At 38.8% G+C, this 20,528-nt stretch overlaps 1 protein-coding gene across 1 annotated transcript in view; it reads right to left on the bottom strand.

Annotated features, from left to right (window-relative positions):
• Window positions 1–20,172: 20,172 nt before the first annotated feature.
• The window catches only part of LOC103897429 (rho GTPase-activating protein 7), a 175,894-nt gene continuing 175,538 nt past the window's right edge, over window positions 20,173–20,528 (bottom strand). The window contains exon 5 of the mRNA XM_019471542.1: window positions 20,173–20,436. Within this exon, the coding sequence (XP_019327087.1) occupies window positions 20,173–20,436 (264 nt within the window). The remainder of the gene's footprint in view (window positions 20,437–20,528) is intronic.

Below are 20,528 nucleotides of genomic sequence, written 5' to 3'. Positions count from 1 at the left end.
GAGCCAGATACCCCAAAATCATAGACTGTCTTGAAAGTAATGTTTTAAACATATGTTTTAGAAACTTTCTGTTTTTATATCAAAGACAAGAATTTTATGTGATTGCCAATATGTAGAAACTGAATCGAACCCCAAAACTGGTGTTAACCTCTATGTTAGACAGGTATCTGAAGAGTTCGGTAGCTTATCTCCTTTACTATTTCTGTTGCATTTCAGAAAGTTAGCGGACTTCATCATGAGATTTGGGCCACGTGGGAAACTTCCTGGCTAGCGTACAGAATTAGAACAGGGACAACTCATCCTTAGCTTTGCTTCTGAGATAGCGAGCTATTGCCCACCAAGGCAAGCTTTTAGCTAACCTAGGATTCTTGGGTGCTCCATTTGTTTCTAAAGGGCAGAATAGCTTCCTGCATTACCTTCTGATAACACTTTTTTCCCCCTAAGCCATGTAAAGAGCTCTGCACCTGGAATAAGTGTTTCTCATCTTCATGTTTGTAGCACCTATGCTGGTTCTTTCTTTCACCTGCTGCCAGTTTCTTCACCTCTTTTCTTCCATTTCCTTTCCTTCTAATTCTCTCTTCCTCTTCTTTTCCCTCTTCATAGCCAGCTGCTACCAATAGCGAGGGGGTAGAAGTGCCCTGCTTAGTTCTTTTCCTCATCTCCACTTCTTTTGGCCAATGCAAGTGAAGAGCAGGCGGAACATTAGATCCAGAGCTGTTGAACAGTGTTCCCCAACAAGGGAAAAAGGAAAAGCATACAAATTGAAAGAAAAATATATCTAGTTTCTAGGAGGAACTGGGAATCTAGAACTCAGAAGGAAAATGTAGGAAGACTGAGCGATGAGATCGCTGCTAGACTGAATGAACTATGACCAAGTGAACCATATCTGCAATTGTACAGCTAATGCAAATCTAGCAATTAATTTAACGCTTCCATGGAGCCAGGTGATACCCAGTGCTCAGAACCCTTGGATATGAACAAACGTAGTAAATGAAACAGGAAAGAGAATGGTCTCCAAGTATCCTGCTGAATTTCTGCTAGAATTGCTTTATATAGCAATTAGTTATGTTAGGTGGAAATTGTCAGAGCACACAGAGTGAATATAAAAAAATTTGAGAGCTACCTACCATTTTATAGCTACTCTATAACGTAGTGCAGAGCATAATGGAAAGCTCAGGCAATTACGATGGGTTGGTCTGCTTGTCTTGGAATAATATTTGTCATCTTGCATGATCTTCCTTTATTAGAAAGGGCTTTGTTTATTTCAGGATAAAAAGGAATTTAAACCTCGTTCCTACAAATTCATGCATGCAACTCTATTTGGTTTGAAGAGTATATTGAAATTTGAGTGCATAAATGCTTGCAGGATCATGGCCTTAGTTTTTAGGTGATGGATTTTCAGGCTCTTTCACAGACCATTTTTGTGATCTCAACCACACTTCATTTGAAACTCTTACACTCATTCCATTGAGAATAGCTTCTCAAGAATGAAAAGCTGATGCTTTATCCTCTGGCCACTTGTACCTACTATTTCTGATCTGGCTGATAATGCCAGAAATCAAAGTACAGATTCTCAGAACAGCAAGGCTTTTCATAATGGTCTCTCTGCATGAAAAGTCCATGTGTCAGCTAAGAAAATGAATTTCTAATAATACTTGGCACTGAATGAGTGGCTTGTCTCAAAGGAGTGCACGAAGCACTGTTTATCTGATCTTTGTAACACTGAAATAGGTTTCACCTATTTGAATGATCTTTGTCTTAGCCATCTTTATATCAAGAAGCTTATACTGGATATGATAGCCTCAAAATCAACACAGGGATTTTTTTTTAATAAGGAAATAAAAACACACTAATGATATTTGCATTGGTGTGCTCAATAGCGTTTCTCTATTGGACAGGAAACAAAATTTTCTGTGCCTGTTTAAAATTGTGGAGAACTTTTTTCTACCTTTTTAAGCCAGGCAAATGCTATGCAACTTTCTCTATTGCACAAGTTTAATGTATCTTTTAAAGATGTTACCTGTGAGTGTGATGTCCTTTTCATTCTATACTTAATTACTCAGGATCATTTTCAGAACATGCTACTATGCAAACTCTATGCGATGCCACAAACTTGTGAATGTGGCTCTGCAATTTGCAGTGTTAGCAAATTAGATTTCTTTGTAGTAGTTCGGCATAGACTTTGTATGCATATACTGTAAAGAAACAAATATACACTCTAAGACTGATTTAGAAATGAAAACCTCTATTTTGCTTTAGATTTGAAATAGTAATCTGAAAAAATAAATGTATGCATTAAAAAACTAATTAGTTATTCTTGGTTCATATAGCAGCAGTTTTAAGAGACAAGCATTCCTTCACAGGCTAAAGATGAATCTGAGTTCTCCAATTCCTGTAAAAATGTGTGTCTCTACAGTCATAGTTTGTTCTGGATCAATTCCAGTGCATTGTGACGATGGGAGCTAGAAAGGAAAACTCAAGAGGGTATTTTTAATCACTTTTACCTCTATTAACAATGTGATGCTATTTCCATTGTTCCTGTTATAAAAATAAGTAGCTGACATGTTCCCCAGAATTGATTATTGTGTTTTAGTCAACAGATCAGCCATCAAGACATTGCAGCCTATCAGGAAAGGGAGTGGAAAGGAGCAGACAGAGAAACCTCAAAGGAAAGGACAAGACACTGTGTCTTTTGTCCTTTGTTCCAAGATGGAAATAAACTGTCTCCACTTTTGATAGCTCTTCTTTTGATCTTTGTTTGCAATGATTAGGGTTAGACACTAAGTTATTTCATGAACCCTTTTAGGTTTAGCCCCCTCTAAGTTAATATGAATATGAGTTATTTGTCCTCTGCAACCAACCACTTTAATTAACTTTTTATGATTTAATTTTATTTATGGAGATTTTTTTTGCCTAATACACAAATGAATTAGATATTGATAGATTTGGGGAAGATTAAAAGTATTTTTTCTGCAGCTTTAATTTCACTTCATATTTTACAAATATGTAAGAACATAAAAAGATATAAAGAACTATTTTCTGTCTCTATTGTATAAACATATAGAGAATTATGTATTTTTGGGGGATCAATTTAGGAAAACTTACCACACTGTGCTTCCATATACTTTAGATGGTTTGGAAAATCTGCCCTCTATATAAGGCTATAGATTAGTGCCCTCACTTATGAATATAGGTAAATATGATGTCAGATACCTTTGGCTGCAGAGGGAAGCAGAGTTGTTACTCTAATTCATGCTGAAAGACAAATTGGATCCAGTCACCAAAGGAAATCCTGGGAAATAAGAATTTGGGATTCAGCTGGACTATGTTAGAAGCATAACTGGAGCACTACCTGCTTCTGGTGCAAACGTAGCAAGAAATTCAGGTGTTAGCTTAAGAACAAATGTATTTTTCTTTGTTTGCAAAGCCAGACTTTCTCCTAGGCAAAAAAAAAACCCAAACCAAAACCAAACCAAAAAACAACTCCATGAGAAAGTAAATCAAATTAATTGCAATTATCTAAGAAGTTAAATACATTGTAAATCTAGGCAGTTTTCACGTATATGACCATGATCCAGGATATTACAGAGTAAAGCAAATGTAATGTTCAAAGAATGCAGGCAGCAAATGAGTTCATGTATAAACATATTTGTGGTATATAGTTGTAATTTCAGAAAACAGTCCAGAATTAAAGAGTGTATGTATATTTTTCATCACGTTAATTCATAGATTTTAAGGATCATTGCAACAACCTAAACTACAAGTCTTGCTTAGGATTCCTGCTTGAAGTTGTATCTCTGCCATTTTACATTGCCTCCCTTAGGGACGCACCTTGATTTTAAGATTTCCAGTGACAACTTCAAAGTTTAAAACATGACAAATTAGTTCAGAGTTTAAAATGTGTGCCTTACTCCAAATTTTTATTCTCTTAGAATCAGCATCTAGTCTTTCACTTGGGTTCTTTTTTAGTGTCCTGAAGATCACGATCAAGCTGTGGGATTGCAATGAGAACTACGTGATGCAAAGCTATAATATGCCTCCTACTGTCAAGGACAGAAAAAATTATGTATGCTTTGCTGAGACACATCATTGTAATACTATACAGTTTCATGTCTGCAGATTTAAAAAATGCAATCATTTTTAGTAGCTTCCTGAAGTATATAGAGGTATAGTCATTTACTGGAAAATATATAATGCTCCTGAAGGGGTCTAAATTGCTGAATCTTTGTATCTCCAGTGGAATATAGTCTACTTTTATCAGCTGAATAAGTGATACAGTCTAAACAAAGGGTAATAATGTTCAACTGGAATTCCAGGAAAGGAAGCTTAATGCGAACTTCCTGATTTAATCTCACAAAAATAGAAAGGTTGATAGGATAAATGAATCACTCAGAAGAGCAGATTTTGCTTCAGTTAATTAAAACAGACCATAAAAATGTCAGAGTACCCCTTTGTAACATTTAACTGCAAAACTCACATACAAAAATACTTAGAGTATCATTTTCATGCATGAGACTGAGAAAAATGTCTTCAGAGAAACAACTCAATTTTCTGAAAGTTTCTTCTCATTTTCCAGCCTGGAAATCATGGTGACAGCTACATGGACATTTCTCATACAATTTCCTGTATCTTCTGCTTTTGGTGGGCCAGGAAAAATCTTGTCAGAAGTAAATTTGGAACCTCTGCTTCTGGAAGATATCAGCAAGTCAGAGATGCATGGAAATTAAAGAAAAACAAAACAAATGAACTATTTTGAGCCCTAAGAAGAGGTTTTGTTAAGTTCAATTTGAGTTCACTTTGACTTCCTGACAATGGTAGTCACTCAAGTGTAGATAGAATAAACTCACAAAGAAAGTGGCAGAAACACTTTTTGGACAAGATACCTGGTGAGTCGCTGGGAAATGAGCAAGAAAGATGGTCCTGCGCTGCTGGGAGAATGGAAATGACAGTGTTGTACGCCTCCTCCATCTCTAACTTCTGCAAATTTGTCACCCGTCAACACTTTTAAATATAGCCAATATGAAAAGTGTCTAAAATGCAAGTCAGGCAAGTGGCAAGTTGTGATTACAACTTTCTTCTTTCCCCCTACCAAACCAGCAGGAAAATGTGTAAAAAATGTGTCTGTACTGCCATAACCCTCATAGCAACAACAAGCAGGATATCCATGGGACTGCCAGAGGCCATCCATATCAGAGGAACATGCTATGCATTTCCTGAGGTCTTGCATATGCTCCACCCATGATCAATCCTTGCCTTGGATGGAAGGTGTTTATGTCATACTTGGGCATGAACATCTCATCTTCTTAGAAATAGCATATTTTGCAGCAGCCCAATAATTTTCGCTTTCTAAACTCTTCTAGGATGGAGCACTGTTTAATGGCAAGCTGGTGGATGGGAGTCTTTTTGTTTTCTTAGGCAGAGCCTTGGCACAGTTGTTGGCATTTTTTTCCCTGATCAGGGTTTGATCTCAGGTTTTTGGTTTGTTTGTTTGTTTGTTACCAGTTTTTATTGCCTTCCAAATTGTTACTTTCTTTTATTTTGTTTGTAGCGTTGCTGGTTTTTCAGCTCTTCCTTACTAGCATATGAAGTTGCTCAGAATGGGAGATCAGAGAGAGATTTCATGTGATAGGGCTGCTGTGTGCTTTCATGACTGAGATGAGTGCTGCCAGAAGAAAACAAGAAGAGGCAGACCTGGTGAAACATCACATCTGTGCATGTAAAAGATCTTCTGAAACACGCTGAGGGTGGATATGGGTGACTGATAGCATCTGCAATTGGAAGAGGAGCAGCTCCAACTTAATATTGAATTCTATTTTATTAGCTAACACTGACCTCTATTTTATTCATTGGACAGTATTTATCCCTTGGACAGTTCAAGGACAGGATTAAACAAGTTTATTATAGCCACTTTGAATTTTTTTGATGCCAAGAAGTGAAGAATAATGTGAGGAATCACTTCTACAGATAAAAACACACGGGAAGAGGAAGAAGGAAGAGGTGAAAGAGTGGCACAAAGGAATCCTAAACCATGTGGACCTTCTTCCCTTGCCTGGAGACTGATTCCATAGTGAAAGTTAGAGATTATCTCCCACTAGAGATTTAAAAATGGATAAGCCTGAATAATGCTGGAAATCAGGTCAGTGTTCTGTGAAGGTGGGAAATAGATATCAAAAAAAGCAAGTTCATACTGACCAGCAAACAATGCAATCTCCTCGCTCCCTGTTGTGCCTGAGATATCTGGGTGTTTCAGACAGCTGTGAGTGATGAGGCACCCATCTGTGATGAGCTAAGGATGGGATGTGAGCCTTGGAGTCAAAATGGAATTGCCTACTTTTGACCAAAATGTACTTTATGGGTGGGTGTGCTTCAATTGCCAACTATCTGTTTTGTTTTGGCACTAGAAATAAGAGTCTTGGATACCTCCCTTTGGAGGGTTAGCTGCAATTACAGATATGTTTCAGAAGATTATTCCATTTCATAGAAAAAATTGATGAAAATTAGAAGGAACATGCTCATCATTTGCCAGACTTGCAAGATATATTTTTCCTACATATTTAGTGGTTTGGGTAATTATTTTCTTAATGAGGAGACTTGTCAAAACACATTATGGTGACTGATTTCACATCACCACTGTTTTTCCTAGCAGTTTATGATTACTGATTGTATGATACAGGAAAGCATTCATTTTTAATTACTGCCAGTAATTTCTTGGAGATCATTAACAGCCAAACTACTATAGCCTACCTAAGTATTTCACAGCTTTCCTAGGGAAAAGAAAACCAAAAACCAAATAGCTTTTTTGGTTTATAGTTATAGTTTGAGTTCAGAAAATGGAGTAGTTCTGTGTTTGATTGTACATGAGGAACTTAAAGGCAAAAGATGATGGAAAAGGCCATGTCTATCTGTGCTATTACTGGACTAGGGAGGCTGCAATACTGTGTGAAGACACACACTTGTTTGCATTACTGTGATACTTTCAACTGAGGTTCACAAAGCATGCTGCAAACAATGTATTTAGTCTCAAAGTCATTTTAATGCATAAGCTCTCATTTTACAGTTAGAGAGACTGAAGCACGTGAAAGGGTATGGGCATTTTTCACAGCTACGTTCTGAACCGGCTGAGAAAATTGTGAACAAACCCTGCAAGTCTTTTCCCCTTTCCTGGGCTTTACCCTTAGGCACCACTCAGAGCATCCCATAACCCTCCAGGACACAGCTGGCTTGTGCCTTGCTTTTGCACCATTGTAGCAAGAGGAAAAAGCTCAGGTAGTCCCAGCACAAGACCCAAATTTGCTGGAAGTTTCTGTCCTCAGTGTGCATCTGACTACTTCTACTACACTTCCAGGGTTACCAGGGCCCAGAAAAGGGAGCGTCTTCTTTATCTCAGAGAGGAGAGCTCACCTACGTGGCTGCACATTGCTCCTAACACAAGTCAGTGTCTTGAAGGTGCCATTAAATATAATGGTTATATCTAGGATGCCATGAAAGAAATTAAGTTCTGTGTTGTTTTAGAGAAGGAGGAGAAAATACAGATTGCATTTGATGTATGGGCTTGTATTTGGTGTATGGTATGTATTCAGGTATACATCCCATGTAGTTTACTTTTACCTTATCACTAATATTCGTAGTCTACTTGTCTAGGAATAACCTTTGTGGTTATGTTATTTGAAATCCTTAATGTAAGGCATAATCTTGCCAGTGTAGCTATACCATTCTGTACTATTTTACCAAAGTAATTTTAAGTATCCAAGGATATGTATTTCTTGGTCATTTTAATACAACAGTTATCTGCAGCTTGCATTCTTTGCTAACAGATGTTTTGTTACTAGTGTCCAATATTATGCAATAAGACAGTGAGTCCCCAGAACTCTCTGTCAGGAACACAAAGTACTCTAAGATAGATCACTTTCATATTTTCTGGCATTTAGTGATGGGTAAATCTCCAAATGATTTGTAGGCCCATTTAGTTTAAACTAAATATCCAGAACTCGGATTCCTAGAGCTCAGTTTTCTCAGACTACAAAACCAGACTAGTTACCTAATGGGGGTAATGGTACTGGTAAGGGGAGTGAGAGAGAAAAGAACTTTCTCGTATTTTCTAGAACCGTCAAGATTCAGCTTGAAATCAACGGAAAATGTCCTTTCTTTTTCCTTTTCTTTTTTCTCTTTTCCCTTCTCTACCCAGTTTTTCACGTTCTGTATTCGCTGCTGTTTACATATTCAGGATGAAGTTCTGTCTCAGCTACTTTCACATGACCTCTCTCAGCTGCATCTTTCATTTATACCTATATGCGTACTCCGGTGCCAAGGACTGGTTTGGAAATAAAATAAGGATTGTCTGAGACATACAGACTTCAAATTTACCTTGATCATAATATTTTTCAGGAAGACAATTGAACAGAAAAGACTTCATTTGAGGTCTGGCTGAAGAAGTCTTTAAAGTGTCAGAAACCTTCCTGTTCCATACTAATCACCCATGTCAACTGGGAAGAGCACAGGCAGCAAAAGTAGATTTTTTAGTTACAACTTCAGTGGTATCAAATATTAGGAAAATGGGAATTGCTCCATTTTGCAAGAGTGGGACAGCAAAACAATTTCATGTGTTTTGACTGATTTTATCTCCTTCGCACACACAGTATAGTACATTTTCTTGAATGATTAAGCATAGATAAATCGGTTCTTCAGCACAGGTGTATGAATGTATAATTGACATTTTGACACTTTCACAAAAAAACCTCCCTTACTGAGGCAATTACATTTGAAATGCTGTGTAGCAGATTCTTTTTTCTTCTAATGGAAGATAATTAAATGTAGTTCAATTACAATTTCCTCATAATTTTGCAATGGTAACATTTTAAAGCCTGTGTCATTTGCTTTTTGCAGCTGTTATTTTGTTCAAGGAGTCAGTGTATAACTTGACTTTTCTGTAAGATTTCCACTTTTACTGCCTTTAATGTTACAATATTTGGCAGGGCCAGTCTCATGTGAATAAACGAGTGAAGAAATTACATAAATTTTAGTGAAAATACAAATAATTTTTCTCAGACCTGAACTTGTGCTAAAAAGCATCAAGCACCATGGAGTAACAAATGAAACTAGCCGTTTAATACAGTACCAAAATATAAATACAGCAATCAGATCTGATACTGCAGAAACTCTGTAGGGTGCAAGAAAGGGTAAAGAAATGATGGAAACAACAGAGGGCATTTCAGATGATGGTTTAAAGGACGTGAGGAAGCACGCTGAAAGCATTTCCTGTAGCACAAGCGGAGGAAAAGGCTTTCTATCACACTTGCATTGCCTGTGGGGACTCTGTATGAGGGTCATCCATGACAGCAGTCATGCACGTTGCCTGCACAACACTTTCTTGGGACAGACACCTGCACTGAGCACACGTAGGAGGCACCCAAAAGAAAAGGCCAGTGGGGAGGTTACAAGGGTTGTATGCTTTCTCCTGTCATTGCTATGTGTACTGTAAACACCCATGAAACAAACCATATCATAAGTTCAGAAAAACCAGAGTTTCTTTGCTAACCCTTTCACCCTTTACCTTCAAATTATGTAGGGAACAACAAGCCCTGCCTCCTTCACCTCCATGATCTACCATGGACTTCAAATCCTGGCTTTTAATTTGCTCCAGATGCAAGTGCCCTCCCCTCCAGGCGCTGCCTCCCAGCCATGTTTTCTGTCTCCATCGAGCCTTCTCGCAGCCCAATTGCTAGAAAAATCTTCTCTATTTCTTCTGGACTTCTCCTTTGTCAGAGGGAGAGCAGTTTATTCATACTCTGCTTTGTTTTCCAAGCAGATTTTGACAGCCTGCAATTCCCCCAGAGCGCTTGAGGCAGCCTGTAACATTGCACGGGGTCCTGTGACCCCTGCCACTGGCTGAGAGGTCCAGGTACTACTTCAGCCAGAAGACTTGCGTAGAAAGGAGGGAGAGATATTGCACAGCAGACTGATTTACTGATCCTGGACCTTGGATTTGTACTTCCAGCCTTTACTCTCCACCCTCCCAAAACTTGGATTGTAGGAGGAATGCCTTTCTCCCTTACTGTGTATGTCCTCAGGGTTGTATTTGAAGCCACGCAATTTCCATTAAGTCATTTCATGGCACCTAGCTAAATACTTTTAAAAATGTTGCCTCCTGCATAAGGAGAGAACAAAATTAAGGACTCTCTGTTGGGGCTGGTGCACAGCTGGGTTTGTGTGGGAGCTGATGCATGAAAATCGATGCAAATATGTCTGTTCTCCAACTGGATTTAGCAGCATAGGACATAAACATAACTGAGTGGGAAAAGGCGGAGTGAATAAAATTCATGTGGTTATTATTCTGCTGTTCAGGGCAACATGCTGGGTTCACCCCCTGAACTGTCTATTCCACTCAACCCCCAAATACAATTCAACTTAAAAGGGAGATTTTTTTTAAGTGCAAGGAAAGGTCATCAAACCCTTGTCACAGGCCAAGAGATGGCCACAAGTTAGGAACTGAATGGTAGCAGGTCAGGGAAGGAGAAGAAATCTCCTGCAGCTATTTTTGTTGCTGAATCACACTGATGTGGGCTTCTGAGGGCTACAGCAAAGTGCACATGGGCTTACTAATAATTGTAGTTTATCCTAATAAAGTCCAGAAGTAAGGGATTTAGTTATATTCTCTATTGTACCCCACTGGCTTGGGAGAGGATCTATCTCACGTTGTTTTACTCACCTCAGAAAGAGAGAACACATTTGCTAGTAGAAAAACTTGACCGTAATATTACTCTGTAGCTTATACTCAGTTTTACTATTTTTGTAAGAGCAAACAGAAATGTTTAGCAGGAACATACAAAGAAATTATTTCTCTGGAATAAAGATCCCAGAAAAGCAAACAAGGAAACCATTTTAATGAAAAACCTGAGATGGGAAATGCTTCAGCCCATATCCCTTTTCCACAGCTCCGTTCTCTTATCTTATGAAACAGATAGGTGCTGGAAAAAGTGGACTACAAATGAGTTACTGAAGAGTTGTGCCAGCCCATTCCTTGCTGATATATCAGTAAGTGCTTTAGAGGAAGCAGAGCCTGATTCTCCTAGGTTTACATCCAAATTATTCCAGAAAAGCCAAGGACTCCCTCCTTTTATACATTGGCAAAAATAAGTAGGCCATGAGTATTTTCTCTGATGAGCTTTAGCCATGAACGCATATAATTTAGAGAAGCTGAAAACAGTATGTTTGCAAACACATATGCAAGTTGTCAATATACCCTCTGGAAAATCTGCTACAGCTGGCTGATATTCTTACAATATTATTAAATGTGGGGTTATTATTCACCATGTTTAGGTCACTTTTGGATACAACATACAGGAGAGGGAAGTATTGGCCATATTATATTAAGCAATGATCTTTCCATATGTTGGAAATAGCATCATGAAAAAAAACTGCCCAGAGAAAGAAAACTTGGTATTTATGAGAGGGAGTACTCAGTACATCACAAATGATCCCATCCAGCAGAGATTCTCAGACTCTGCCTGTTACCATGCTGTCTGATCTCAAAAAAGGAGAGGGATGTTATTTCTCTTAAAGAAATAAAAAATAAAAATAGTTAGGCCATCCATCAACTAAAACCAAGACAAGTATTTGGTTCTCACTGTTGAAATGGGATATTATGATTCCCATGGGGATTAATAAGCCTAGCTGGAGGAGTCTGGCCCTTCGGGAGGTCAATAGTGGAATGCTTATGATTAATGTTTTGGTCCATGGTCTATCTCTATGCTAAGTTAATAAAGCTACATCATCTTTTACTATCCCTTATTAACACAACATTACTTTTACTAACATTGATGTTGCAGACTGCCCTTGGCTCCGTGAAGTAAAATAATACTTTGTGGAAAAGATTTTACTGTACAAATAAGCAGATTTAACATCCCAGTTTGTTCCCAGCTCTCAGATGTCAGCATTGCCTGTAATTAGCTGTGAGCTGGAATGTGTGTTGCCATGCAGTAACCATACCAAGCATCTTCCTTCACATCTTGATTTCCCATTTCAAATATCCCCATCGAGTTCAGAAAATGACTTGCGGAAGCAAAAGAGAGCAAAGGAGAGGAGACTCAGGACCAGCATTTAAGGTGAACCTAATGTAGAGTCAGCCAGTTAAATAAACACATTTTTTTTTTAATTTACTTGGCTTCACAAAAAATACAAAACATTGTAGGAAAGCAATGCTTAAACAAATAGATGCCTTGAATAAAATAATCACCGGTACTCAGCAGTTAAAAATATATTTCAAAGGACAGTTTCCACTGTGAAATTCAGAACTCTCAGAATGAATGACTAGAGATTACAGTGACATATTTCTAGATGCTTTTATTTTTTATAATCAAGATTAAGGGTCTGTGAAAGGTGAATGCTTGCAAGCTCTGCATGAAGTCCTGTTTTCTCACCTGACAGATCTGGGATGCCTGTGTAAGCCTCCCCAGAAAACCCAGTCCTAATCAGTTGCTATCATGATGCTGCTAGAACAGTTTCTCCTATTTAAAGCAAATTTAGTCTTCAGGCTGCCATCATTCTCCCGACTTCCACAGAGGTGCTCCATATTTGCACTGAAACTTTAGAGCAGACCCATCCTCCCTCGAGCCTTTTTGATACTAGCAACAAAAATGTCAGCTACCGCTATCAGTGAGCACGAGAGATCTGTTGATTAGTTTCCAAGTTTTACTCTGCCACTTGCCAACAGCCTACACAAATAAATGCATTTGTTGCCTATAGAGAAATGTAAACAACATTGTGACGTGGGCTTTCATTACTTCCTGACTGTATTTTCCAAATGGACAGAAAGATATTCCATGAACTTCAACTAGTCCAGAAAGCGGCTCTCTGGTTTCCACCGTACTTCTCTGTGCAACTGGACATGCTCATTGAACTCTTGAGGTTTTAATTGCGGGGACACTGGATATCCCAAACACTAGCACTCCTGTTAGATGGAACTGTTACTTTTAAAAATAATTGAGGCAGCAACGCTAATAGCCATTGCATTTAATCATGTGGGAGCTGTAGGAAAAGAGCTTTCCGTAAAGGCGTCTTCTTTTCCTTGCTCACTGTTCACTTTGAGGTATCTCTGCAAGGCCTATGGGTTCTTCCAAACTTTCTGTGAGAGATTTAAAGAAAGGGAGAAGGGGACAGGAGGCAGACATACTCTCTGAACTCACTCTTGTATTGTACCAATCCGCTTCTCAGATTGCTAAAAAGGTATATATTAATTAAACAGAAATAAATTGTAAAGTAAAATCCTTAATATCTCATCCTTGATACAGTGAGTTCTTTTAAAATATACTCCTATAAATAATAGGAGTATATATAATGCACAACATTTTGGGGAAAAAAGGTAACCAGGAAGCTACCAGCAAGATGACAAATACCGTGATGTCTACGATACACTGCCTAACAGAGGGAGTGTTAAATACTAAAGCAAGCATGGACAGCCTCCAATAAAAATTGCAACAATGTTCAAAATGTGTTGGAAGAGACACGTGTTTTCCAAAACCAGTTAGGAATCGCAGGCCAAGCATCCAACAACTTTCTCAGGAAAAATGGTCGTCCGAGGGGCTGCTGCTTTTGCAATCACAATAAACTTCCCAACACACAAGCTGCGTTAGCAGCGGAGTGACTAAACTCGGGATGTAAATGTACGGCTGCAAATTGTCCCCTAGCCTTCGGACAGAGCATTGCTAATCTCTCCGGAATATCATGTTAAAGCAATGCTCTGTCTGACAGCAGTGGCTGGTCCCCAAGTAGCAATGGAGCTGGGTTAGCCCCACGTTATGGGGTTGGAGCGAGGCCAGCGTTTCTCCTCATGCTTCTCAGAGAGTGAGTCAACACACCTGCTCTAAAAATCTGGATGGAGTCAGCAGCCAACGATGTCATCTTTGGCACAGTCGCCAGAACTCCATCTGAATTATGTTCTTTAATTCAGGTTTTAACGCTTTTAGTACAAGACACTATTGGAATTTTTCATGACCTGAAGTTTTTCTTTTCCCAAAAGATGTGCAATAAGAAAGTAAAACCACTGCTTGCTTTAGCTAAAACTTTAATCTTTCTTTCTTGTGAAAACTATAATAAATGTTACTTTTAGAAGACAAATAAACTCTTCAGTTCTTTTTGGCAAGAAACAGTCTTTTAATTTTTTCTAATTAGCAGTATTTTCTCAAGAATAGTAGGACCGCATTCTGCAAACATGTATTCCTATGAGTAATTCAATAAAGTTAAGGAAGTAACTCACGTGAATAACGGCTTGCAGGGCTAGGCTCATGCTTTTTTGCATGATTTCTTAATATACACAAAGCAGAAAGAGAATTTTAACTGAGGAATTTATTTTAACTCCACAACGAAGAAGAATCAAAATGTCCAGAAATTGTGTCGGGTTTTTGACCTTGAAATAAAATAGCTGCCAATCTCTACAGAAGGATAATGATGCAGAGTATGGTGCAGTAACACCAGCAAAGTTAGCGTACAGGTAATGTAAACCCCACTGAAAATATTTTTGTTGGGGTGTGTAGGAATGAGCAGTATTATGTGTGTGCAAATAAGCACAGCCCCTTCCACAGCTAAGATCTAGCTATTACCAGCAGATAGTTTTGTTTGCAGGGTGGTTTGGAAATGCTGAGCTCCCTGTTCCTCCACAGCCAACCATGGACAGAAGCAGCCACTAAACTTTTCTTTGTTTATTGGCACATGGTTGCCAAGTTTTTCCAGCTTTCTCCTCGTGCAGTAAGAGAAGTTGCCAGATAAACTCTGCCCAATGCCTGAAGGAAACTGCTCAAGTAACCTCTGTATCTTCCCACTATTGTATCCTCCCACTTAATTGGTCACACTGGGAACTAGACCAATATGCTGATGGAGCTCTCCATGTTTCAAAGCCAATGGAGAATTTGGAGCTCTTAATGAATGTTACCTATTATCTAATGTTGCAAAACAAAATTAATTAAAAACCAGAGCAAATTGATATCACAAGTGCGGAAAGAAATCCCCTACTTATCCAAAATAATACAATGCTGCGCCTTTAAAAATAAAAGTCCAACTTTGCTTTAGATTTCTAGTCAAACAAACCACTGCTTCTATGCAGACTTCTTCAAACCACACTCGGATGCAGTATTGGCCATGTTATTTCCTAAGAAACTGTTCAACCAAAGTGGTAAAGACATCTAATTCTCTAAGAGTACTACCCGTCTGATGTGTTAGCATACAAAAAGCAGAAAATTGCACTGTGAAAGACCTGAAGTGAAGTGTATTATTGGTTAGGCTTGAGTTCAATATACTAGGAGGAATATGGAGTCCCTGGGACTCTAGGGATGATTGTAGCTAGAATAATATTTAAATATATAACGTCAGCATAAATGGCTGTCTCCAGATATCTTGAAACTTTAGTCGCTATAGTAGCTGTGACTTGTGCAGGCAGTCTTCGGCAAGCTTTAATCTAGCGAGCTCAGGCATTATGAGCTGTGTAGTAATGCAGCACCCAAGGAGAGTTGAAAAATCTCTGAAGAGAAGTCCTGTTCAGAGGGATGCCAAAGATATTTTCCTTCCTTACTTGGTGGACACAGCATAAAGGGAAGGGAAACTGAGGAAGGGAGAAAAATCTAGATAGGAGACTGAAAAAAGGTTGAAATTGGAGTGGGGAGGGAGACAGAGAGAGAGAGTAAAAGAGAGCAGTGTACACCAGGAGGCTTGGTTTCTATTTCCATCTCACCCCTGGAACAATGCATGGCTTTGAGAGAGTAATGTCATCGCATTATTTTTCTTTTCCATTGTCTTGCCCACTGTTAACTCTTTGGAACAGGAGCCATTTCTTAAAGTCTGTAAATAACCTGCCAAAATGGGCTATCATTTTCACTAGGGGCCACAACAAGGAGTAGGAGGCTAGTGTAGAGAGACGAGGTATGTCTGATAGTATGAGTCAAATATTGTCTTCTTAAATATAGAAAATAATGGAAATACAAAATGAATGTAAGCTGTGAGCTTAATATCCTACCAGTTAAAACAAAGTTGTAACCCTCCTAATGATTGTGTCAAGATTTTGTCATTGTGTCTTGCTTAAAACCTTGTTTTCCTAACAGTAAAGTTTCTCCAAGACCATGCTCTGTCATTGGTTCATTACTATGCACCAAACCCGCATTACTGCTTGCAGAATAGATCACGTACTGTCAGGAAGCCTTTCATCCAAGTGCTTACCCTAAATCTAAGGATATCCTTGAATGAATGTGCATTGTCTAAACAAACAGGCAAGTCAGAGTTACCTTGTGAACCTCAGTGTGGAAAATCTTCATTGATGCTGCACCCAAACTGGCCAAGGAAGAGCTCCAGGATTCCTTATTCAGCCCAGAGTGCTTATTTAGCCAAATTCCTGGTTTAGCCCTTCTAACTCTCTAGGGAGACACCTGTGAAGAAATTCTATGCACGTAGACTACAATACAGAAAGAGAGAAGGAAGGGATAACACGTAAAGCAGGACCAGTTTCAGCAACTTAATTTTCAAAGGGCTATTTTCTTTTCTTGTTTAATCAATCCTATCTGGTCAAACTTGACACCAACACTGAGGCACCTCCATATCAGCACAAGGAAGACTTGTCCTTGCTTTAACAAATGCAACTGGACTACATTAGTTGTTCGTAAATGGCAATAGGCATTTTCAGAGAACTATGTATTTCATGTCCGCTGCCACATCCCCATGCTTCCTCTCCTCCTCCATTTACCTCAGTTCTCTCCCAGATCTCCTCATAACCCTCTAGAGAACAGACAGCACCTATTCTGGCCCGTTCTCAGTCTTGTGTGTGCTGACTGGACAGATGCTACACCAACAGGACAGGTTGCTGCACTGCCCACGCAACAGCTTTTTCATTTGTGGGTACTAGTCTGAGTCTCCTCCATCTAAAAACTGTTTTTCACGAGGCTCAAGAGCCTCCTCTAATATCTCAGAAATATCTGCCCCATAATCAAATTTGGTTACAGCTGGAGGAATGGGTACAGATAGATGAAGGGCTACTATTGTCCCATAAGCCACATTTCTTTAGAAAATTGTGTTGAAAAAGTGTACTCAATATTTCCACTGGCAACCACAACCTTCTGTCTAAATGACAGGTTGATTAAATCTTAATGCTGCTGTTGCTGCTATGACATACTGGAGAATTCATACTCATTTCTGTATTTGGCCAGACTAACTAGTTTCATTTGAGTATATTTTGTATAAGTAGCATGTAGAAAAAGCTTGAAAACATTTCATGATTGCTATTATTGGTTAAAAGGAATTTATTTAGTATTAAAATCCGTGTAATTGAGACAAAACCTTTTAAAATTTCATCTCAGACTTTTAAACCACATAATAAACTAACAAATAAATTGAACATAAATCCCAACCACCTGTCTTTTCTTTATTTAACACAGATTAGCAGCTGGCTTGGGCTTTTGTCAAGACTGTGGGAATGAGTTAACATGTTTAAGACAAGCATTTCCACGGCTGACTTGCAGTGCAAGTTGTCTTCCATAATTCAACAGCCGCATCAAACAAAATGAACGCTAGCAAAACAGCATTAGAAAATGCATTTCTCTCAAAATGCTGGAGCAAGGAGTCTTCAGGTAAAGGGTCCTAAGAGAAATGTGGGCCAGCTTAACAGTGCTTCCCAGTGAATCATTTCACAAGCCATCTGCATGTTCATCACTGAACAGAAAATAAAATTTTTCTGTGAAAAAGCAAGCCTCACATACATTTTTTTTCTTGTTTCACAAAGAATTGTATCATCATGTATCAATAGGAGTTAAATCAGAAAGAAAAGAATGTTAAATAAAATAAACTGAGTGGGATTGTTTAGAAATGTCAAGCTTTCCTCCACAGCTTCAAAGTTCAGTCATCTACTCAGGTATCAAACCCTCGCTTTCCTTAATTGTTTCTCAATCAGTCATTTTAATACTTGCTGTTTTGGCTAGGACACGACATGACTTTTGCATTTAGGAGTAGCATGGAGGTGTCATGCATTGTGCACTGTCATCAGCAGCTCATGCTAGCTGGGAGATTGCTATAATGAGTGAGGGTTATAGGAGATTATGGATGATTAGAAACAGGAAAATGTACTCTTAAACTAGGGCAAACTGGAGTGCAGAAAAGTTGACTCTGCTGCCAAGAAGCTTATGGAAATGTCAATGGGGCTATGAAAAAGAACTGAAATAGCCAAAAATATTCAATGTGTCATTAATTTGTGGTGTGTTTCTTGCATATGAAGATGAACTGAGACTGATGCCAAATTTCTGTTTTATTTTGCTTTCAATAGATTTTGCTTCTTTTAAAGAAAAAAAGAAATGTTTTCCTCCCTTTCTCAGTCTGGTTTTTCTTTTTTAGTTCTGGGACTTTTCGATTTTACTAATAGATGAGTGTACTATATAGGAGCTGAGCTTCTGCTAGAAAAATGCTCACAACAAAGAATCACTACGCGGTATACAGTTCTCGTGTAAAGAAGCAGTCTTACAGTCCTTACTAACTCGTGCCCCAATGCTGAAACCCTTATTCCTTCATCCAGTTGCACAATGCCTGCATACTAACTCCAGCTTACTCTTTACCAAGGTAACTGCCCTTGACGGTTTCACCCTTCTAGTCCTTACTGGACTTGGTAGCAAATCTACGCTGAGTATCATGAACAGCAAGGCTGAGTCCATGGAGAGTTTTGTGTGGTTAAGACTGCTGGATTGGGTGCTGGCTTCTTTTCCCAGTATCTGTACCCCAAAATTCAACATAAAAAGCTCATGGGGCTAGTCAATAAATCAGCAGGAGAAGCTGATGGACAATGTGTCTAACGTACAGACTTTAAGCAGCACATGATTCCGGGATGTCCAAATTCTGCAGCTTTGACTCATTTCATGTGCTTCCCCTCTGTTTTTTTAATGCATAATTGTCATGAAAAAATTCCCACAGAAACTAACATGATGCAGAGCTCGTTGCTGAATGAGTGGTCTATTAATTAGACATCTTTAGAAAAAAGGCTGTTCTATGCTCAACAGATTAAACTGAGCCCTTGAGATATTTGAAGTTTGTTCTGTCACTATCAGATAAACACAACAGAACATGCCGACCTGCAGAGGTTCATGACTAAACTGTTTGCAAGGTTAAAAAGAAAGGGAGAGGAAAAGCCTTGTTAATCTTCTCCATTCCTAATTTTAATAAAAAGTAAATATTTTTGTAAAAACATTTCAAAGGCTTCCACTTTCAGCTATGTGGCAGGTCGAGATTAGGGAAAACCCAAGCACCTCCTAAGGTTAAACACACTATTTGTCTCTGTCTTTCAAACTACATCTGAGTATATTTTGCAGTTCAGTTTAGATAGGGTAAAGCTCAAACTCCTTTCCTTTGACTTCTTACCTAGAAATATACAGCCAGAGATGCAGTAAGTTCAAAGCATTATTTTCCTCTCATTACAGATATTCTACTCAGTTCTTAGAACTAATAAAAAAAATTATTACATGAAGGGTATAACGATTTGAAGCTCCTATTCCATTATGGACAGAATACTTTACAAGTAAAAAAAAAATTCTGGCAAATGGCATTTTAGACAATTGGAAAGCTTTAAAAGTGCTATTAGATATGCTTTGTTTACCACATTCGATCATTCAGATTATAAACTCATTTATTAGCCTCATGGAAGAGTGGGATAGTTTAATTGACTTCTGGTAGATAATTTGCCTAGTGTACTTTTATTCTGAGGTAGGCAAACTACTATGATGATTTGCATTATATTATGGAAATTCAGCTTTTTAGCTTTGATTTGGAACATGAAATTGGGGTGGGGGTAAAGACCATTTCAACAAAGACCAAGTCTTGTGCTTGGATGGCCCCCCTAATGTGAATGTGGTGGCAATGGAATTAAATTTCATTTTCATTAATAGCGTTACAGTTATCTATCGGGCAGGAAAAATCTGTAACACCACATAGCAAAAATAGTATTTACAACTGTTACAGAGCAATCTCTTCCAGCCAACACAGGACAAACTCCCTGCAACTCCTCTCTCAGGCCCGATTTTTAACATATTCAGACTCATTTTGTATTTTAAAATCTCAGCCTGGGAATTGACTGTGTAAACATTTGTATCTGTCTTCAGTAGTAGGCACAGATCTCAGCTGCTGTGAACTGGCAAAGTGCCAGCATCGTAAAAGAAAACACATTTATTTATAATGATTGACTTTCTGAGCCAGGAAATCTCTTTGATTTCCTTCACTGGCAAGAGAGACTGACGTACAGGTGAGGGTGGACAGGTAGGGGGCAGACAGACGAATTTTCCTTGTAGCAATACCCAGAGATTTGCTGGGGGGAGAGGACCCCAGCAAGGGCTTCTTCTGTGGAGAGTCACAGGGCTGATGCCCAGCTGCCTCCTCTTGCTCTGGGCCCCTGAGAGCCACCCAGCCAGGGACACTCCTGGTGCGGTTACCCTAAAACCACATCAAAGTGGGGTTTATACCACAAAAAGGAAAACAACACAAGCTACCAAAGGCAATGTTTCCCTGTGGTGGGAAGGGTAGAA

This window comes from Aptenodytes forsteri, unplaced genomic scaffold (genome assembly GCF_000699145.1).
Source record: "Aptenodytes forsteri isolate BGI_AS27 unplaced genomic scaffold, ASM69914v1 Scaffold65, whole genome shotgun sequence".
Classification (NCBI taxonomy): domain Eukaryota; kingdom Metazoa; phylum Chordata; class Aves; order Sphenisciformes; family Spheniscidae; genus Aptenodytes; species Aptenodytes forsteri.
Note: the sequence above shows the minus strand (reverse complement) of the source record. Positions and strands in the feature narration are given on the sequence as shown.